This window comes from Engystomops pustulosus, chromosome 4, assembly GCF_040894005.1.
Source record: "Engystomops pustulosus chromosome 4, aEngPut4.maternal, whole genome shotgun sequence".
Lineage (NCBI taxonomy): Eukaryota > Metazoa > Chordata > Amphibia > Anura > Leptodactylidae > Engystomops > Engystomops pustulosus.
In genome coordinates this window covers 175,810,344-175,833,615 of record NC_092414.1, presented here as the reverse complement: position 1 = coordinate 175,833,615, position 23,272 = coordinate 175,810,344, and the positions used below count along the sequence as shown (strand labels likewise).

Below are 23,272 nucleotides of genomic sequence, written 5' to 3'. Positions count from 1 at the left end.
TACATACATATTAACTGAACACATATATATGACTAGACATCAATTAAAGCACTTAAGGCTAAAACACATTGAATGCTATATCATTTCCTAATACATTTAGATTAAAAAGTCAGTCCCCGAGCTCTGATCTTGGGTCCTGCTGCTCATCGCGGGAGATATTCTTTGGTTTGGCAGTTTTTACATGATTTGTCAGAAGTTTTCCTCAGAGGAAGGCTACATGCACAAAGACATATTTTTCACCCATGTTTTTTTTTTGCTTATTGCACCCGTCTTCAGAGACCAATACCCCCACTGAGGTGTCCATACGATTCTCAGTATGGACAAGAACCCGCCATGTCTGTGTGCATGTAGCCCCCTAAGGTTACAGTAACAGTATGGCAGTGCACTCGAAAAGTGAGAATTGCTCTATTTTGTACAAAGTTGTGTAAAAATTTGTTAAAATATAAATAAGTTAAAAAAATATTGCACCAACGGCAGTCAGATACGTGTAATAGAAGCCTCTACCATCCAAACAGATATTCCAGGGCTTTAGATATAAGCGTGTCGTCCTTTTTGGGGGTCTGTCTGTCCATGAACACCTGCAACAAATGGAAGGTTTTCAGTTTTGTCCTGTATTAACAATAATATGTTTTATTATTTTGTGTCTTTTTTTCCAGAATCTTAGAATATGAAAATCATAATCTTTGATAACTTTACTTGTGTATTATAGGGAGTGTTCTAAGTCTACAACTATAGGGTAAAAGGAAATACATTTTTAGATATCTCTGTGGAAAGTTGTTTCTTGACCATTATACCTGGAAGTTTAGAGGGGTCGGCTACTTTTTAATAAATCTCTTCCATTAGACATGTCTCTCCATGTACACATATACCATTGCCTCCTATATTAGTTTTAGCCTTTCCCGGTTCTCACCATGCTGCCCCCTGCATATACACACAACTTCCTTTCTCTCACTGCTCTGGCTCGTCCCCATGGCTTCACCCACTGTGCCTCTTCACCGACAGGGAGGGAGCAGGAGCAGTCAATCTCCTGCTGCAGCTACTCCCATTCTTCAGTGCTCAGACATGTAAACATAAAAATCATGGAGCGCCTGCACATAGCAAGTAGCAGGACTTGATGAACATTCAGGGATTATTATTATTATTAAGGCAGAAATGGCACATGGACAAGTTATGTTAAGGACAGACCAGATATTTAATAAATGATGGCATCTTATATTGTACTTGCTAAGTGTAGCAGGCAAAAGAAATTTTAACAATTAATACTTTCCTCCAATGTATGAGACACTGTGCCCATAATAACAATAATAATCTTTATTTATATAGTGTCATCAAATTCTGTAGCGCTTTACAGATTCTGGGGGACATACAAATAAAATAAGACATTACAGAGTAACAGCAGTCATGTGACACAATAGGAGTGAGGGCCCTGCTCGCAAGAGCTTACAGTCTGAGAATGAAGGGGAGACACAAGAGCTTGCAGCCTATGAGGATGAGGGGGTGACACAAGAGCTTACAGTCTATGAGGATGAGGGGGTTACACAATAGCTTACAGTCTATGAGGATGAGGGGGTGACACAAGAGCTTACAGTCTATGAGGATGAGGAAATGACACAAGAGCTTACAGTCTATGAGGATGAGGGGGTGACACAAGAGCTTACAGTCTATGAGGATGTGCGGGTGACACAAGAGCTTACAGTGTATGAGGATGAGGGGGGGGGACACAAGAGCTTACAGTCTATGAGGATGAAGGGGTGACACAAGAGCTTACAGTCTATGAGGATGAGGGGGTGACACAAGAGCTTACATTCTATGAGGATGAGGGAGTGACACAAGAGCTTACAGTCTATGAGGTTGAGGGGGTGACACAAGAGCTTACAGTCTATGAGGATGAGTGGATGACACAAGAGCTTACAGTCTATGAGGATGTGGGGGTGACACAAGAGCTTACAGTTTATGAGGATGAGTGGATGACACAAGAGCTTACAGTCTATGAGGATGAGGGGGTGACACAAGAGCTTACAGTGTATGAGGATAAGGGGGTGACACAAGAGCTTACAGTCTATGAGGATGAGGGTGTGACACAAGAGCTTACAGTCTATGAGGATGAAGGGATGACACAAGAGCTTACAGTCTATGAGGATGAGGAGGTGACACAAGAGCTTACAGTCTATGAGGATGAGGGGGTGACACAAGAGGTATAAAAGCTTGTATAATGGTCCAGCCATTTTTATAAGGGGATGGAATAGAAATAATTTAATAAATAAAAATGCTGCTGCTTGAACCAGCCATCAGCCGCCATCTTATATACAAAGTCCATAGTCAGGGAGACTGCAGAGAAGCATTTTCCTAGTACCCAGAATAGGTTAATAAAGAGTTATAGTTGCATGCAGTTGGCAAGTCTGATAGGCCTGCCTAAATAAATGGGCTTTAAGACAACGTTTGAAGCATTGGGAGTTGGGTATTAGTCTGTTAAACCGGGGTAGGGCATTCCAGAGAATTGGTGCAGCTCTAGAGAATTCCTGGAGATGTGCATGGGAAGTTGGAATTAACAAAGTGAATAATCTAAAGGTCATTAGCAGATCGAAGATCACGGGTAGGGCAATAAAAGAAGAGAGGTAGGGAGGTGCAGCATTGTGTAGAGCTTTGTGGATAAGGGTTATTAACTTAAACTGTATTCGGAAGGAGCCAGGCAGCCAGTGCAGTGACTGGCATTGACTGGAGGCATCCGTGTAGCGTTTGGTCTGAAAGATGAGCCTGACTGCTGCAATAAGAATAGATTGTAGAGGAAAGAGTTTAGTAAGTGGAAGACTGATAAGTAGGGAGTTACAGTAGTCTAGACAAGAGTGAACCAGAGCGACAATTAGCGTTTTATAAGTTTCAACTGTAAGAAATGGTTGAATTCTAGAAATATTTGGGTGCAACAGGCAAGAGCGAGCAACAGATGGAATATGCGGTGCAGGTCAGAGGAGACCTGGGAGGTCAAGGAGAGTCCAGCACAACCCCAAGACAGCAGGGGCCATGGTTCACAGCAATGCTCTGCCAAGCTGACAGATTCAGTCTCTAGATGGAAGTAGTATACAGCGCTCTAATGGAATATATCACTGATTGCTGACCACTATTTCTTCTGTTTCAGCTCACCTATAAGTACCTGGGTATTGGAGTCTGGATAAACCCAAATATGTTACCTTATAGGGACTAGTAGAAGCCCTGTAGGCTGCAGCCAGGGGTCTCATTCCTGAACGTGGAGAGCTTACACTTTTAACGGGCGGCGAGATGACAGAATACACTGATGACACAGACGACTTCTCACTACCCTCCATTAGACTCTGAAAGAGAGAAAGCAAAGGGTTAATCTGAAATTCGCTAGGAGACTCTACAGAATGAAAGTAATGATTCAGGATGATCTGACACCTTCTAGACCAAAAACTCATCATAGAATTGTAGGACCTGGTACGGCATGTTGGAGTACTAGTCACCAATTCAATGAGCAGTCCCATATGTGATAGGACTACTGCCATTACTATAGTATCTGCAATGACCAGTAGAACTCTAGATTATTGTAAGAATACATGAGGAGTTTTCTGGGCCATTATATAATCTTAAAGGGGTAAGTCAAGTTTCTTAAATGTACTCAGGAGAACAAAATGAACACATTCTCTAATTCACTGTTGTTCACTTATTGGTTTTGCAGAGAGACATTTTCAAGCAGGAAAAATTCAGGACATGTGATATGTGATCTGCACTTGCTTGATATACAGCTTCAGTAGCTCTAAAGATGGTAAACGTTCAGTCATCATTTTTACCTTATCTATACAAGGCTTCACCCCAATCATTATGCAATCACCAAAGATCTTGCCGTCTTTACTTAGAGCTTTCCTCGCTTGTAGTTTGGACTGATATTGTAAGTGCATCCAGTTTCCAGTATTCGACATCTAAAGAAATAAGACAATTATTAAGACCGTATTCTTTAGATCCTGGTCTGATTAGGTGAACAGTGACATCCTATAAAGGAATATGTAGACAATTTTTATATTAACATAACACTTTTAAACTTCATCTTAATGAGATGACAGAAATCCCCTACAGATTTGGCAACCATCCATCTATTATTAAGCCCCCTGTGCAGAGTGAGAGTTGTAGAATATGGTACTTTCTATAGACAGCGACATGGAATTTTTTTTGGAAAATCAATAAATATAGCTAGGGCCGGCTCCAGGTTTTAGTGGGCCCCTGGGCAACAGAGCCTTAGTGGGCCCCTCCGTGGGCCGCCCTCCAGTGCCCACACTGCCCCTCCTCCCCTGCGGACACACTGACTACCCCCCTTCCACCTGCGGACACACTGACCTCTTCACCCCCCTGCGGACACACTGAACCCCCTCTCCCCCTGCGGACACACTGAACCCTTCACACCCCTGTGGACACACTGACCCCATCTCCGGACACACTGAACCCCCCCCCCCCTGCCGACACACTGACCCCCTCCCTCCCCCTGCGAACACACTGAGCCCCCCCCCCTCCGGACACACTGAACCCCCCCCCTGCTGACACAATGACCCCCCCCCCCCTGATGACACACTGACCCCCTCCCTCCCCCCTCTCCCTGATGACACACTGACCCCCTCCTTCCCTCCCCCCTCTCCCTACAGACACACTGCGCCCCCTCTATGCTGCGCTCCTGACCAGCGCAGCATAGAGGCAGAAAAGTGATCGATCCGGATGGTGATCAATTGTACCAGTGTCTTATAGCGACACTGGTACAATTGATCCGAGGGCCCGAGTGGGCCCCTCCAGTACCCCGGGGCCCCGGCACTTGCCCGGGTTGGCCGGGTGCTGGCGCCGGGCCTGAATATAGCCATGGCTAGAAACATAGTTAAAAAAAAAAAAAAAAAAAAAAAGATTATTTTCTAGAGTTTTCTAGAGTCACTTTCCCTTTAATGAACTATACAAGCAAATTAGTGAGGAGAGTAGATCCTTACCACGTGCTTTATTATATTCCCATACTGAGCAAACTGTAGTAAGATGTAGGAAGCGGAGGCTTGAGGAAACCTGGAGAGAAATGATAGAAGCATACCTTGTAGTGGAGGAATACAGACACAGGGCAGAGGTATCAATCTGTCTACACCAGAAAACTGCAGTAGTTTGCACTTGAAATCCTGTGTGCCAAGTTTATTCAAAGTTTTAGATAATTTTTGGCAGTTTAGTGACCCGTCTGTGGAAAATGACGTGTACTCAGTAAAGAGACGTCTGGTCACAGAGGAAATAACCTGTGCACCAGAAAATTCAGCATTGTGTTGCAGCAAACTAGACCAACTAATAGGAGGTACAATGTATGACTCTCCAGTGTTATACTGCACCAGATTATTAATCCAGCATCAGACACAGTGAATAATCTGGTGTAGTAGAGAATAATACTAATATTAATAATAATTCCTTTATTTATTTAGTGCACACAGATTACGCAGCGCTGCACAGAGCTTGTCAGATCAGTCCCTGTCCCCATGGGGCTCACAATCTAATCATCCTACCAGTATGTTTTGGAGTGTGGGAGGAAACTGGAGGAAACCCACGCAAACACGTAGAGAGCATACAAACTTTTTGCAGATGTTAACCCTGGGACTTGAACCCAGGTCCCCAGCGCTGCAAGGCTGCAATGCTAACCACTAAGGCACCGTGCTGTCTAGCTCTACTCTGCACTGGTGTAATGGCCGACACATTATTACATCTCCCCCTCTATACTGTACACAATATGAGCAATATAAAAGCCATCAAATTCTGAGGACCGATAGATACTTTTACCACTATAGGCCCTGCACCAGGGTGCAACACATGGAGGGCCTAGGGCTCACACAATTCTATAAGCCTTCACTAGGTGGGGGCGACATCAAAATTTAAAAAAGGATCTACTCAGGAACTTCATTATGGCACGAGGCAAATAATCCCTAGACTATGGAGGTCCAGTGAGTTCCCCTCCAGTGTACAATGGATAGGGGCTCTTGACTCTATCATGCGCATGGAGGAGATAGGAATTATGGATCATGTCATGTTACCTGGTCCCCTGGCTTTCTTTCCAATCCTCACCCACCACAGACACCGGGCTGACTGCTGGCAGCGCCAGACCCCGAGTGGACAACAAGAAGACAGACTAGTCCCATGTGCCTCCACACTTTTCCTTCCCCCCTTCTCCTTCCTTGTGTCGTATTTCCCCCCCAAACCGGTTAGGGTAGTTTGTATGCTTAACCCCTTAAAGACGCAGGGTTTTTCCGCTCATCTCTCACTCTCCACTTTCAAAAATCCACAACTTTTTAATTTCTCCGTACAGAGCTGTGTGAGGGCTTATTTTGTGCATAACAAGTTTTACTTTTCCGTGATGTTATTTATTATTACATGCCCTGTACTGGAAAGCTGGAAAAATATTGCAAATTTGGAAAATTGTAAAAAAAAAAAAAAAACAGTCACGTTCTTGTGGGCTCAGTTTTAACGACTTTCACTGTGCGCTCCAAATAACACCTCTAATTTATTCTTTGGTTCGGTACGATCGTGGTGATACCAAATTTATACAGGTTTATACAGGTTTATTGTGTTTTAATACATTTTCAAAAATTAAACGAATGTGTACAAAAAAGGAAAAAAAAATGCACGGAGCTGTGCGAGGTGTAATTATTTGCGAAATGAGCCGACGTTTTCATTGCTACCATTTTAAGGACTGTGTGTCATTTTGATCACTTTTTATTACCGTATATCCTTGAGTATAAGCCGACCCAAGTATAAGCCGAGGCCCCTAATTTTACCACAAAAACCTATATTTCTTTACTCGAGTATAAGCCGAGTTTGGGTTTTCAGCACATTTTTGTGCTGAAAAACTAGGCTTATACTCGAGTATATATGGGTACATTTTTTAATGTCATGTAAAATGGTGTAAAAGTTGCGTTTCAGACATTTGGCCGCAATTTTCTGTTATGGAGGTCACCGCCAGCAATCACCGTTTTTATATTTTGATAGATCAGGCATTTTGGGACACGGCGATACCTGGTGTGTTTGTGCTTTTTACAGTTTGTTATGTTTTATATCAGTTCTAGGAAAAGGGGGGAAGATTTAAATTTTCTATATTTTATTAATTTTTTTACATTTTTTTTTAAAAACTTTTTTTTCCCCCACTACAGGCGGTCCCCTACTTAAGAACCCCTGACATACATACGACCCCTAGTTACAAACGGACCTCTGGATATTGGTAATTTACTGTACTTTAGTCCTAGGCTACAATAAACAGCAATAACAGGTATCACAGGTGTCTGTAATGAAGGTTTATTGTTAATCCTGGTTCTTATGACAACACAACATTTTTAAAATCCAATTGTCACAGAGACCAAAAAAAATTTGTCTGGGGGTTACACTGATAAAGTATACAGTTCCGACTTACATACAAATTCAACTTAAGAACAAACTTACAGACCCTATCTTGTATGTAACCCGGGGCCTGCCTGTATTTCTTAGACCATCCAGGGTACATTAACCCTTGATGGCCTGATCGTTCCTACCATATACTCCAATACTACTGTATTTCAGTATATGGCGTTTTTGCATATGATTCATTACAATGAGCCACTGGCTCATTGTAACGAATCTTCAGAAACCATGCAGCCTTGGGTCTGATGAAGACCTGATGCTAGGATCAACGCCCACCGATGACTTTCGGGGGAGCGACGATCTCAAGAAAGATGGCGGCGGACATTCAAGCACTGACCACGGGTGACAGCGATGGGTCTTTGCTGCAATATGCAGCAAAGCCCATCTCTGTGTAAAGAGGGCTCAGCCCGTGAGCCCTCTTCATACACCCTTCATAACTCTGCGGCGGATATATACGTCACACAGCGGGAAGGGGTTAATTTCTACTATTACCTATGTTTTTATTGTTAGCAATGCCACGTTTTGTGACGCATTGTTCCTATACCTTCAGTTACCAACTGCAGCTGTTATATGGTGTATATACACGGAGAACTGCATGTGTCATTTGTTACTGTGCATTATCCAATACATTTCTATTGACCCATAACATGGTCAGATGAAGCAATAGAAATGAGAACCCTACGTGCAAGAGCTTACAATCTATCAATCCTTTTATTCATTCAAATGCAAAGTGGCAATAAGATACAACATAACTCACCCGTATACTGTAACCCAGGTATCATCCAGATGGTCTTCCGAGGTTAAAGCATCACCTTGTGTGTAGAAGGGGTCCAGCTGAGCTGGTGATAGTGCGGCTTTTCTGCTTTGCACAATGGTGGATGGACTCAATATACTTGAAGCTGTTCACACAAAAGTTTTATAGAATATAAGGTAAAAGGAGAATAAGCCACTGGTGACTGCTTATATCCTGCACCACCCCCTTGGGCTAGCATAACTAATATATATATATATCTTTTTTATTTTCTTGCTGACGCACAGCTTTGGAATATTAGCGGGTGACTTTGTGCTTTTGTTTTGTAAAATCTACTAGTAATCTTATTTGGTCCAATATTGTGCACTATGTGCTAAACACACCATAGTTAATATAGTTATCCATTTACTTGGCTGTATCTTTGCACTACATGGCATATTATTATTTCTAGATTGTTCCTTACTTGATTACATCATGTGACATGGCCATAGTTCTTAAAGGGCATCTTCCGCCAGGATAAAGGCTTTTACAATTATGCAAATTAGCCAGGGGGGGCTCCATAGTTGTTAATGGAGTCTGGAGTCCCTCAGGCTCATTTGCATGTTCTTAAAGCATTTTTTTTTTTAAACAAGGGCATAGAAAGCTTAAAGAAGAGCAGATCCTGCCAGAGGGGGCACACACACCAATATGTCAGTGTGCTTGGTTTACAACCCTTGATCTTGGTGGTAGATGCCCTTTAAAGTGAACACAACCTCTTTCCACAAAGATTGATATTTTTACCCGTCACCATCTGTGACTTGCATTAATTGTAGGTAATTAGCATTTTGGTTCTATTGTTAAAAAAAAACAAAAAAAACAACCTAATATACACATGTAATGAGAAGACATCCAGAGTATTCAACTAAAAGCTATTATTTTACAGTTTCCCTTCAGTGCTTTTAAATATCAGTAGGTCATACAGATATCCATGTGTATATAATCTATCACACTGTGGAATAATCAAACCTAGGGCCTGTCTAGAACTTGATAAACATGACTGCTTCTTTATCTAAACAGCACCAACCTTGTTCATAGGCTGACAGTGGCATTGCAATTTATTTCAATAGATCTAAGATGTAATTCAACACACAGCCCATGGACAACCCTACACAATTCATTGCATAGCAATGTTTCTTTTTTGGGATATTACAATAATGTTTGTTCTGGAAATATAATTTGGGAGAAGGCCTAGAATCAATGATTAAAGCGGTTTTCTTAGAATTTTCCTTGATTGCCTATCCACAAGCAAGCTGATCCTGCAGTAACTGCACTACACAGGTGATGGAGCCATCACCTCCCTGTACACCAGGGTTATGCTGAGCTCCACACCCATTACAGACTGGTGCCATACTCTGAAAATAAGCCAACAACCACTTTCCTGGACATCTCCTCTAAGGAAAAGGACAATTAAACTGATCTCTACACAAAGATAACGGTATCTTGTTTTGTGCCCATAACTTACGTGTATAAGGAGTCGATGGGGTCAATGGAATTCCTGCAGTAAACGTCATCTACATTGTAGAAAGAAAAACACTTTTTAGGTTACATATGGACATTATAGAGCTAGGTAAATGAGAATATAGAGAGGATTCATGTGCATCATCACCATCTTACAGAAGAAGATGTTTAGAAGTCATCTCTTTTATCAAAAATAATACAATAACAGATTCTATCCAGGAAAACCATAACACAATAATAATAATAATTCTTTATTTATATAGCGCACACAGATTATGCAGCGCTGCACAAAGCATGACAAATTGGTCCCTGTCCCAATGGAGCTCACAATCTAAACAACCCAGAGGAAACCCATGCAAACAGGGAGAGAACATACAAACTCTTTGCAGATGTTGACCTGGGTGGGATTCAAACACAGGACCCCAGCGCTGCAAGGCAGAAGTGCTACCCTAACACAACTACTTATCTTTCTGGCTGCTCCTAAACTCTGCCTCTATGCAGACATTGACTCAGCTCATGTTAACCATGATGTCCTATAATATGTCCTGAATATGTGTCCACATTACTGCTGTGTGAAGCTAGTCTTAGCAAAACTCGGCTATAGTTTGCTAATAGGAGTCAGACATTGGCAGATGAGTCTGATAAAAGATAAAATTGGAATTTGTAATCTAGAATATTCTCTTTAGGAGACTAATTGTCAAGTTACAAGAAATAACCTACATCATGAAACACAATCAAAAGGTAATACAGATTTTACCTGTTTTCTGGAACTTAAAGGTGTAGTGTTAAGACCTGGAAGTAAAAGGTCATCATATATGCTACCGACAGGGGGCGCTCCACTCTTATCCTTATGAGAAGGGACCACAGGCTGAGGCGGGGAACCACCTAAAAGCAGCATAAAAAAAACAAAGCATAATTTCTGAATGGTCCTACACATCAAGACAGCCCTCAACCAATGATCTATCCCCTGCTTCTCTCCTGATACCGAAATGTTCACCATGGAAACAAAAACAATATCTGAAATACTACCCCAAATAGGTGGTTTCTGCTGACATGAGTCTCATGTGTATGGCTGGCAGACATCTCCTTTAAATAATGAGATATCTTGCCTGAGATATTAGATAATTGGATGGAATGACCAGGGACATTAACTCATAAATCCAGATACTGTAACTGTGGTAATCAATATTAGATATTCAATATTCGTGGCCCCATTACTTCCACAATGAATTTTTTTAAATTATGCTAATAACCCCAAAGGGCTAGTGCTGCAGATTCACAGCCTGTTACAATGAGCAGAACATGTCCCCTCCTCTCTCTCTTCTCCCTCTGCCTGTGTAATATAGCAGCAGCATGATCCGGGATGGGAGACCTGCTCTGCTCATTGTAACAGCCTGTGAGGCTATGGCACTGAGGGACTCTGGGAAAACCCACCAGAGCCCTTCAGGCTCATTAGCATAATCATAAGAGTTCATTTTAGAAGGAAGGAGGCCATAGATAACAAATATAAGAAGATTACTACAGTCACGATGCCTGGATCTATGAGTAGGTGCCCCTGGTTTATGAAGATGGATTTGGATGGTAGATTTCCTTTAAAGAAGCATCCCATCTTATAATGTATGGGCATACCCTACAGCCTTGTGAGTGATTGTGGGTCTGAAATGCTGCAGCAGCTCACATACCACACATAAGTTTACCTTTATACTTTCTCGATACATAATACTGATTGTAGCTATATAGAATACATTTGGCAGCACTAGTATCCGGCATACCTCCCAGCACGGTTGATCTTGACTCCATAAATCCTAAGGATGGCCGTGGTTGTGGTGTTAAAGGAGTTGGAAGGTCACCCATTAGAAAACCAGGTAGAAACTGGGCGCTTGCACCAGGTTTGGGAGATGTTGGTGACCCCATTGTCATTGGTTCTCCACCTGAAAAAAAAATTAAATGTAACTATCACCATACACAGCAAAAAAAAAAGGTAAGTTTAATGCAAAAAAATATACACGGTAACACCTAATAAACACAATGGCCATGGATAACATTTAATGCTGGCAAGGTTTATCTTGTGTCATTGGATGTCCTGGTTTACATGTTCTAACTTATCGTTAGAATACATTTTTTTGTGTCTTATGATGCATAAGCTGCTTGTTAATACACATGTGTTTAGGTAATCAGTGCAAAAAATAGAAAAATAAAATCTTTTTTTTTTTTTAATGTACTGTACATTTTATGTCGCCTCGCGCCCAGGAGACGTGCGCCCATCGACCCGCGCCCAGGGGGATGCCCACCCATCGCCCCGCGCCCAGGGGATGCCCACCCATCGCTGTGGGCAGTGCCAGTAGGCAAATCACATATGCAATGGCAGCACCTGCTGCTCTCTTCATGTGACAGAAGAAGATTTCCCATTTATTAATAATGATAGTGAAAGTAAAGCAGTAAACCCGCCATGATCAGGACACCGTTTAGGCATGGCCAATGGGGGGCGCTGTCTCACGTGCGAAATCTTCGGTCACATTCAGCATTGCTAGCTGCTCTACTCACCCAGGAGCTCCGGGGAGAAGGCTGACATGTCTCCGGCCTCCTACTCCGCGCTTCACATGGGCAGAGGAAAAGGCTTCCTGCTCGCCCGGTGTCAGCTAACTGTCACATGACCACCTGTCATCCTCACAGTGAGGTCTGGAACGCACGATACTTCCGGCCGCCGGCTAGTGACGTCAGAGGAGGACACGTCACCCCGAGCGGCAATTGGCTAGAACGCAGTAAACAGAGAAGCCGGAGCTGGGGATTCGGCACTGTCAGCATGGAGCTGGGGGACCGGGAGCTGCCGGCGGCCAAGCCCGACATAGAGGTGGAGTGGAGCGCCTACCTCCAGGAGACCGGTGCGTACAGGGCACAGTCATCCTCCCAGGACTGGTTGTACCGCAAACCGCTTCCGTTTTTCTGCGTTTTTAACACGTTGACTCAAATAAGTTTTATTGCAATATATGTATTTCCCCCTAGTCACACATACAGTCAGGTAACGTGCGTTATTTGTGCTGAATCATATCCGCCTGGGGGTTAGTATCTATGCTGGTGACTTACCGCCGTGTCATTGTGTGCGCCAGTGGCTGCCATGACCACAACCAGGTGGATGAGACAAAAAAAAAATCATTGATTGTAAATGGTTTTCCGCATCCATTGATGCTGAGTATATTTAGCCTTGTCAGTGAATAGACTGGACTCGTGGATCATCTGCAGTTATTACCAAAAAATATTTTTTTAAATAATGTATAAAAGCACTTTATGGCTGTTGTTTGCTATGACAGAATATCCACAGTATATATGTATGTATATATGTGTATATAATATCATGTGCGTACCCTAAAGGATGTAAACGATGATTTTTTTTTTTTTTTTCCTTTCACAATTTTGGCAATAAGTAATGACTAGGATGTCTCACTCATTAAAGGATTTTTTTGGGTTTACTAGGAAAACCACTGCTGGTCTGCTACAGGAGGAAATCTACCATCAAAATCCATCATGATAAACCAGGGACACTTACTCATAGATCCAGGCACTGTGACTGTAGTAATCTTCTTATACTTGTTACCCATGGCCTCCTTCCTTCTAAAATCAACTTTTAAAATTAAGCTAAAGAGCCAGAAGATCTCTGTTACCATGAGGTAACCATGGGGGGGTGAATGCTGCCACGTGAGTTCCCTGCAAAGGGGCCGACTGAAGCTCTGTCGCTCAGGGGCCTACTGATACCTGGAGCCGACCCTGCTCATAGCCATTTGGGCTCAGTAGCATAATTATAAGGGTTGATATTAGAGGGAAGAAGACCATAGATAACAAATATAAGAAGATTTGACAGGTCCCGTTGCCTGGATCTATGAGTAAGTGTCCCTGGTTTATCATGGATTTTGATGGTAGATTTCCTTTAAACCTAGTTACCCAGACCAATGCTCTCTTGCAATTTTTGTGTACATTTCGATGATCCTGGTACCATGATCCACAGGATCATCGTCATTTCCAGTCTACAGTGAGGCCAAGAGTGGCAGGAAAGGGGATTTGGAACCTTTAAAATTATGTGAAAGTTTCAGTGTCCCCCTTCAGTGCCGAATGTCTCCCTCAAAGACTGGATGCAGCGTTATCACCAATTAAAGGGGCCGTGACATGTTGATACGAGATAACACACTGATTGTAAGAACATGGCCTCCAGCAATGCAGAGAATGGTGTAACATTCTAGCTAACAGATGGAGCAGGAGGTCTAAGGGGCAGCTCACATCTGTGTTCATGTTCCGTTTTGAAGTTTGTTTTTTGTAACAAATGTATCCATTGTTTTTTTTAGCAGATACCTTTTAAAGGAAATCTACCTTTTGCTTTTATGCATTTTGAACCAAACATACTTTACACTGATGCAGAAACATATCTTGCTTAATCCTGGACCTGAGTGGTTTTGTTGAAAAAACAATTATATAATTATGATAACGAGGCTATGGCTGCCTCCGCGCTCTCTTCACCCCTATTATGCACTGCTCCAGCCGTGTCCTGCCCAGCATAAGCAGAGAAAACATCATCGATGTCTTGTCCCTGACAGGCATAAGTAATCAATCGCCGCACCATCCCTCAGCTGCTGTTCATCAGTCACCCAGCTCAGGATGATTAGTCCTGTCTAGACAGTTCAGATGGCTCCTGAATTTTAGAATTTGTTTTTTGAGCAAAACTGCTTGGATCAGGTATTAAACAAGATGTGTTTCTGCATCAGTGTCGCTACAGCATTCTCAAGGTATGTTTGGTTCACAATGCATAAAAACAAATGGTAGATTTCCTTAAACAGATTTGTTCAAAAAATCTTTACCTTTCTTTCTGTTAGTTTGTTTTTCGTTACTTTATAGCCATCTGTTTCTCTTATTTCTCTGTTTTGGCAACTAACAGTCGCGTTGAAACTCTGAAATGTAAAATTCGAGCAAGCTCAGTATGAAGAAATGCATAATGGACCAAATGGACACATATCAAAGCCACATGTTTTACATAGAAAACAGGAGCCTTCTGTTACCTCTAAAGAAAAAATTGCTCATTACTTTGCGTCCAACTATTCGCTCAAATAACGAAAGATGTAAAAACCGATACTACAGACAACATTGCAAACTTCAAAGACAGACTGTCTTGGGTGCTAAAAACATGCATGATCACATGTGTCATGAAAAGTCTAAAAAAATTAAAGAGAAAGGCAAGCCAAAAGTTTGATACATGTGCCCCATTGAGTGTGTCAAAAAAACAAAAAAAAATTTTTTTTACCCCATACAAATTGAATTTGTTTGAGTCTCATCCACTCAGACAAGGCTAAAACTATAACTACTATATAAGTATAATGGTATTTATCCATAAGACAACAAGCTTTAAAAAGGAATAAGCAAAGTTGTGTTTTTTTTGGGGGGGAGGGGGGTTTGCACTTTGTATCGCTGTATGTGTACTGACCTAGAGAAAATGTCTTTATCTTATTTAGGTACGGTGGTGAAGACAGAAAATTTTTATTAGATATGTTTTAGATATATACATATATATGTGCTACACAGAAAGGGTTAAGAAAAGTTCACCAATTGGGCAAATAAGATAAGATAAGATAATCCTTTATTAGTCCCACAGTGGGGAAATTCACAGCGTTACAGCAGCAGAGAGGGTACAGAGAGCGAAGCACAAACTATGACAACAATAATATTAGGGATAAATGAACAAAAAGAAAAGGGGAATAAAAAGAGACAAGCAATGATCGTCAGTTTGATGTTTAGTCTGTGGATGGGACTTGCAGGGACTGGTTAGGTGGGGGGCGCAGGTTACTTCTGTTTGGGCCTTGTTTGTTGAACAGCCTGATGGCAGCGGGGAGGAATGACTTACGATAACATTCCCTCTCACACTTGGGGTGAAGCAGTCGGTCACTGAATGTGACACCCAATATTGTGCTATCAAAAACTACATTTTGTCCTGAACAACAACAAAACCCCATAAAGCAAGTAATGGCCTGGGCATTAACATAGAAACTTTAAGTGTGGAGATAAGGGGTTAAAGCTAATGTACAGGCAGCATGACAGGGCTACACATATGACTTTGTATAAGAGAAGTCGTTCATTCGGAAAAGGTTGTGAAATATGAGCTATAAGTGATGCCGGTGCATGGGGCACTACTGATCCTGTCTCCTTCTTCCGCAGTGGGCACAGCGCTGTCCAGCTATGGATGGTTCATCCTGCTTGGATGTGTCTTATTATATATGGTGAAGCAGAGGTACTCCGACAACATCAGCTCACTGCTGACACCTGCTCCCAGGACCACAGGAGGTATGTGATGCCGCACTCATTTCCTGTAAAAATTTCTATGTTTATTTGGATTCTTCAGTATTAAACGTCATTTGTTTGAACATCAAATGTCACAGCATCTCCAGGAAAGGTGAGAATATGGGATAGTAGAGTTTTACTAAAGATCCTAAGACCAGTGAAGCCATTTAGTAGCCTCAGTGGTCACAGGAGCATAAACCAGTCATGTGCACAGACATCCGACTGTCACAGCTAAGGCTGTTCTTAGAAAGACTTTCATATTGCATCGGCACAGTCTTTCAGTGACAAAGTACGTCCCGGTGCGGAGCTGCCCGCACAATCACACAGTGAAGCCAGGGTGAACTGCTCTGGCTTCATTTAATTCCCCCATATGTCCTGAGGGCACCAGAAATGGGTCCAATGCACACAGAGACCTATACCTGGGCGATTTGGGACAGTAAACCACTGGTCCATAAATACCTGTAGGGGGTTTAGCATCCCAAATTGCTCTGATAGCCTCTCTTAAGGTTTTGCAGAATATTGTTATGATAGAAATCCTATCTATCTATTTTTGTAAAGACAAATGATAAAATTTTGTTTATTATAAAGTATGAATGATGAAGTACTATCGCTTTCTATGTAATTGTTATTCTGAAATGGATGCGGTAATGTTTTTCTCTACAGACCCAGATGAGGTGGTTAGAAGACAAGAAGCGGTGGCTGCGGCCAGGCTGAGGATGCAAGAGGAGCTCAACACCCAGGCTGAAAGGTTTAAAGAGAAACAGAGACAGGTGGGTAGTAGGGATTGTCCTATGTTTAAAGGGAACCTGTCAGTTTTAACAGGTAAAAAACACCTAACTATCAAGTAATACCCTTTCCTATGGGGCCTCTCACTAATCTTTCTGTTGCTGAAAAGTCAAGTTCTGAGCCTTTAACAACTTAGATGGGCATATGTAAATATATCTTAACCAGCCACATGGAGGGTGCAGCTTTATCTGGCCATAGACATATCACACGACATGCTACTGATCAGCTTGATATGAATAAATATATTACATAATATGCATCTCCTAAGCTACACTAGAAAATTTAAGGGGTTGCAAAAATTGTTTACCGCTCAGTACTTTTTAAGCAACGAAGGCACCAAAATACTTTACTTCCTACAATGTGCTGAACCTTGGTAAATGCTCAGGATGTACAGTAGTTTTTGCTGCATGTTGGGCTACCATCACAGGGCCGATTATTTGGACACCTACTAGCCATTGTTTCCACGGGCCCTTGTATGAGCCGACAGTCATGCTGAAAAATTCCTATTCCTGCCTGGGTATGGGTGTGGGTCTTGTATAGGTGACATGTACCAGTGTATGCCTATACCAGTGGTGGCGAACCTATGGCACAGGTGCCTGAGGTGGCACTCGGAGCCCTCTCTTTGGGCATCCAGACCATTTACCCAGCACAGAGTTCACCAGAGTTCGCCTTTACTATAGCATACATCAAAGATGCATGTTGAGAAATCTCCCACTGTATATGATATTATCTATGGTTGGCTCACATGTGTTGTGCACAGGGCCTTTATAGAGGATTGTGGTTGGTCGTAGATCTTCAATTGCTGTCTGCTTTCAGCCATATACTTGAAGAATAGAATATTCTTCCTTCTCCAGGCTACAGACTATTCCACCCTGGAGTTTTCTTATTGCCTGTCTGGTTTTTCTTGTACTTTATTAAATGAGCACAGATGAGGGGAGATGGCTTGGCAGGGATCCTCGCCCATCACAATAGTCATGTTGGCAGTGAAAGCTGCTGGCTGCTTTACCCATAGCAAATGCTGACAGGCCGGTCCTGCACCGAGCGGTGAGACTGTGGGAATCTGCACACAATAGAGCCCAGTGCCAGATATAATACATCATATCTCTGCACCACTGGGATGTTACACCTAGGCACCAGGGAAGCTCCTGGCACGTATTCATGTGAAAGCCTGTGATGATGTCCAAAACACTGGCACCGATCACACTCATGGATTCCTTTTATATCGAATCGCACAATCAAAAAATGTAACCCCTGCTAGGTAAATATCTTCAATGCCCAAAAGAAGATTAGTGTGACAGAGGCTCATAGATTTTTATTTTCCTGTATTTGCCAGGAGACTACAGTGTGAGAGCTCAACACTGGCAAAGAGGAGTTTATATCAGTAACATGTGTCAGGATGGATCTACTGATGCACTGAACAGTCTCTGAGAGACAGAACAGAGATTATAACTCCCATAATTTTTTTTTGTGCTTGGTCACACACAGCAAGGTTACTTATTGTCACCAGCAGGAGGTAGTCAAAGTCTCTCTGAATGTCTTTCTGTGTTACATTTCAGCTGGATGAAGAGAAAAGGCGCCAGAAGATTGAGAGCTGGGAGAGTATGAAGGAAGGAAAAAGTTACAAGGTGGCCGCCCGTCTCAGTCCGGTAAGACTGGGGCTAGATTCCCATTAGCTTATAGCATCCATGTAGTGTCCGAATGGAAATGTCAGCTAAAAATGAGAATTTAGGTCAAGTTTCCCATTATTATAAGTGTGTGAGAGCAGAACTGTTACCCATGGCAACCAATCGGAGCTCAGCTTTTTCCAACTGCTTTTGGAAAGTGAAAGCTCTGATTGGTTTCCATGGTTTACTACAGTTCTGATTAATCTCCCCCATTCTTTTAGGTCTTGAGACCAGTTAAACACAAGAAGATCTTTAAAAATAATTTCTACATGTTATAGCTTCCTGCTTCAGATCTGATCACCTATAGGCAAGGTGCCAAGCAGTAGGGCGTTATTCTTATTTCTTTCTAAGATGCTGAATGTAGACATAAAAATAACATTTTCTAGAGCTGTGGACACTACTATCTGATCCATACATTAGGTTTTGATCAGCTTTTTTTTTAGCTATCATACCCCTCTGCTTTCTTCAGAGCTATGGACTCTTAGGAGAGACAACTGGATCTTGCTGATTCTCCTGATATGTCTCTAGCATGATATCAAGAGCCTGAAATGTTGAATGTTAATTAAATCCATACACACCATTAAATGATCGTATGTGCAGGTTTTTGTTTTACTCGTATTTGGAGATTCTTCCTTCCTATCTTTCCTTATTCTGTTTATTTCCTTTGCAGCCTCAGGAGCCTGCTCCGAGCACATCAGCATCAGCCGCCGCCGCTCCAAAGCCAAAACCAGATCGCAAACCTTTAAGAGGTGGAGGTCAGTATGTTAAAAAAAAAAGCTTTAAAAATCAATGTAGGTATCAAATGTTTCAAATTAAGCAGTAGCTGTTGAGGCCTGATCTGTGACACTATGTGATGATGATAGGAAATATGCAAAGTCCTTTTCCAGGATGGGATAAGGAAAACCACGCCTTTTTTAACTCCCTTACCATCAAGCATGACTTAAAGGAAGAAAACAGGACTCTAATTTCAGACATACAAACATAAATGTTTTTTCTCTGTGTTCTGATCCTAAGTGAGTACAGCAGCACATTTCTGCGATTCAATTCCACTCTGATTGTTGCTTTTGATCTCTGCAACACATACACACTAAGAAAATGTAAAACCTATTCCACTGTGGCGGTGTATATTGGGTTTTTCAACACCACTTCACAGTGATTTGGCAGTATGCTATGTTGGTGTCAGTCAGTTATAGTTTAGTACTAGCGTCTTGGATGGAGCGGTTACACAGCAGCTTATGTCATGTAAAGCAACAGTGTATCATAGTTTAAATAGCCAGTTGTTTTGATGTTTACATTTTGTTATTCAAAACAACTTTGGCTATATTGACTATCCATCACAAACTATATAGATAGGCTGAGGGTATGCCTGCTATTTCTGTCTCAATCCTATGAGTCTGCAGCAGACAGAGCCACACAGCTACATAGCCTAGGCTCCACTATCTCCTGGCTGGACTGAATAGTTAGACTGACTGTTTCTCAAACTAGCTCCTGCCAACTGCACACATAGAACCCTAGGACCCGACGTGTTTCATCTGCCATAAATTCATCAGGGGTCTCTGCAAACGGCATATTAATCTAGGGCAGTAGTGGCGAACCTATGGCACGGGTGCCAGAGGTGGCACTCGGAGCCCTTTCTGTGGGCACTCAGGCCATCGCCCCAGGTGTTGACAGACGTGCATTATCTTTGGAGGTCCTCCTGCTGGACCCATTAATTTTTCTACATGGAGAGAAGATACAATGAGAGTCTGAATTTATCCACCTTCTTTCAACTGTATTGGTGGCCTCAGGAGCCGATACGATTGAATGATGTGGAAGAACTGGTAGCAATAGGTTGCAGCTTAAAATGCCATGTTGGCACTTCTTGGTAATTAAGTGGATTTTGGTTTTCAGCTTGGGCACTCTGTCTCTAAAAGGTTCGCCATCACTGATCTAGGGTATGTATCACGAAGGTCTATGCTGTGCGAACATCGGCATTGTACTAAGGAACAGATTCAACAGTTGACAGCGCTGTTTCAACCAGGTTGTGTTTCTACAGTGTAGGGAACTGGTTTGGCTGAGTGAGAGGCTATAGGCTAGGTGTTGTTTTAGTGACAGCTAAACCAGCCAAATTTATGTGTCCACTTCCCATTGCAAATATACATTGGGAGTATGTATAAGGCCCCTTCTACGCTTGTGTTTTTCACGCGCATGTCCTGTGCATGCTTTTGACGCACAGAACTTGCATTGCACTCTGTCCCACTGTAATCAATGGGCTTTTTCAGACTTAAATCTCAGCATGCTCTACTTTTACAAGTCACGCGTGTGAAAAACAGACCACACAAGTCTATGGAGACGCATCAAAAACGCATTGTATTACACACAAGTCTAATACAAGCCCAATGCGTTTTTCATGCATCAATTGCCATAGAAAAGATAGAGCTCAGTCCTGAGTCATTTTAATGTGCGTTATCTGCGCGTGAAAATGCATTGAAAACGCGCATGAGAAAATGAGACCCTGAACAAACTAAGACTGAAAACTGATTGAACTCTGATGCAAAATGTCAGTTTTTCACTGACCAAACCCTGATCAGACTCTGACGTGATCTGCAATGCAAGTGTGGAAGGGGCCTTATACTGACAACTACTGAGTTCAGTGCTGGCGGCGCAGGCACCCAGTAGGGCTCCACTGTCTTTAAATGGCCGTTGACCCCCTCCGTGGCGTTATCCAAGGACGCTGGGAGTCTATTAAAGCCTCCCATAGTTGCCATCAGCTATTCTATATAACATTCTGTCTGAGACATATTGTAGTATATTGTATAAGTGATCAGATCCCCTTCCCCCAGGGTTCAAGTACCCTAGGGGGGCTGAAATGATAGTAAAATAAGTGTACACAAAAGTTTAAAATTGAGAAGAAAAAAGTGTTTGGAAAGTCTCAGTTTTTAAGATGGTATCCATGAAAACATTCCATACATTGCTCTGTACACTAAAGTGTGAAAAAGTTACGGGTGTCTGATTATGGGGATGCAAGGCAATTTTTTATTTTTTAAATGCAAGGTTTTTGAATTTTTTAAAAGGTATTGAGACATAACTAAATTATATAAATTTGTCATCACTGCGATTGTACTGATCAAAAGAGTAATGGAGAGCTATCATCTCAACCGCACAAAGCCCATCAGAAAAGGGCGCAACTGTGTTTTCTGCCAATTCCAGGATCTTTGGAATTTTTTTTTTTTTTTTTTTTAAAGCTTCGCAGTACATGGCACAGAGTATTAAATGGTTCTACTAGAAAATAAAATTTGCCTCTCCTATAACAACCCAACATATAGCTTTGCAAACGAAAAAAATCTAAATTATGGCTTGTGAAAGGAGAGGAGTGAAAAACGGAAACATTGAAGGAAAAAAAATAAAATTTAAAATTGGTCTTAAAGATCTCCTCCAGCTGCAGTGCTGTGGTGTGTTAATGTAAAACATTAGGCAAAACATGTCAAGGCACTGCAACTGGTCAAATCTCCTGCAGTCCGCCATTGCGCTGCATTTCAAAATACAATGCAAACACCACATGTGAACGCAGCCTCACGTCCTCCTAGCTAAACAGTGAAAGCTATAGCACCAAAAGAGCCCATTCACACCTTAATTTATTTATTTAAGTTCTTTTGATCCATAAACAAGACCTCAGGTATTGTTTAATGGAAAGATTCTGTGTACTCAGCCACTTAGTTTTGGCTTATGAGAACTAATGATATAACACAGAAGTGATCTGGGGTTTAAGAAAATGAAACCTCCACATGTAATCCTCTGGCAGTCCTGCAGAGGGCACTGCAATCCTATAGGAGGCCATGCACTGTAATGACCATGCTAAGAATGATCTCTTTTTTTCCCTCCCCTTAGGTTACAACCCTTTAACGGGCGATGGAGGAGGTGCTTGTGCCTGGAGACCTGGAAGAAGGGGGCCCTCTGCAGGAGGATGAGGTTAAAGCACCTTGCTTGGGTTGTTTTCCTCAAACATACCAGCAAGGATAAAGGACTGACCCGCCTGCCAACTAAGCGTCCTCTTCTGTGTAGATCTGGAGTGTAAATGGAGAATACAGTGAACTATTTGTCCTTTTCAGTGCAATGCACATGTGATGTATTGCATTCAGAATATTTGGTGACCTCTCCCTTCTACCAGATCTGATCTTTCCCATGCCTGGGGTCAGACTGGGGAGCAGAGAGAGGTCACAGCACCCATCTATGGGATGTCATAGGTTGTTCTATGCAGGGGGTGACGCTCTGAATGATGTTTTCCTTAGAAATGGCATGAAGCCAGTAAGGATGACTGATGTATCCTGGCGGTCGGCCCATTTATATCTGTCTTTTTCATTGTCACGTTTTCAATCCGTGAGTAAATCGATATTTTGCACCTTCAACTACATCCGTCCATATCTGGGGGGAAAAAAGTGGAGATTAAATACATTTTTACCGCAGTGTGTACAGAGGTCTGGCCAGATTCTGTATGAAATGCTCTGTATCAATGTGGAAATAAAACATGTACTTTTACACCAGCCATGGTCCCTTTCTACAGCACGTTGCCGGTATCTGAGGAAATATTTGCATTGGATCTTATGCTGTGTTTGCTTTTGGATGTGTCAGAAAGTATATGCTGCGATCTCAGGCATCGCCCTTATTTCACTGCTCCTGGGAAAGTGCGGTGTTGTATCAGCAATAAAGATTTGTGGAAATATGATACAGATTCCCACCCTTAGCATAGGTCATTAATATCTGTTTGGTGGAGATCCTACACCCATCGCTTCCACCCCTCAGCTGTTTTTGGCTGTCCCTATAGGGCGTATGGAAACTCTGCCTCTCATGTCATGGCAATACAGATCACCTCTCATTG

General features: G+C 42.2%; 2 protein-coding genes across 2 annotated transcripts; one reads left to right on the top strand and one right to left on the bottom strand.

The window, feature by feature from the left end:
* Positions 1-209: 209 nt before the first annotated feature.
* LOC140127670 (nucleoporin NUP35-like) lies at positions 210-12,349 on the bottom strand. Its single transcript, XM_072148624.1, has 9 exons — positions 12,197-12,349; positions 11,425-11,583; positions 10,410-10,537; positions 9,657-9,705; positions 8,162-8,303; positions 4,977-5,046; positions 3,804-3,932; positions 3,186-3,326; positions 210-578 (listed from the first exon to the last, which is right to left on the bottom strand). The coding sequence occupies exons 1-9, from the start codon at positions 12,222-12,224 to the stop codon at positions 501-503; spliced, it is 924 nt and encodes a 307-aa protein (XP_072004725.1). The 5' UTR covers positions 12,225-12,349; the 3' UTR covers positions 210-500.
* Positions 12,350-12,362: 13 nt separating this feature from the next.
* Positions 12,363-22,937, top strand: SELENOS (selenoprotein S). Its single transcript, XM_072148626.1, has 6 exons — positions 12,363-12,534; positions 15,845-15,970; positions 16,631-16,737; positions 18,310-18,399; positions 19,088-19,172; positions 22,285-22,937. The coding sequence occupies exons 1-6, from the start codon at positions 12,456-12,458 to the stop codon at positions 22,362-22,364; spliced, it is 567 nt and encodes a 188-aa protein (XP_072004727.1). The 5' UTR covers positions 12,363-12,455; the 3' UTR covers positions 22,365-22,937.
* The last annotated feature ends 335 nt before the right edge of the window (positions 22,938-23,272 follow it).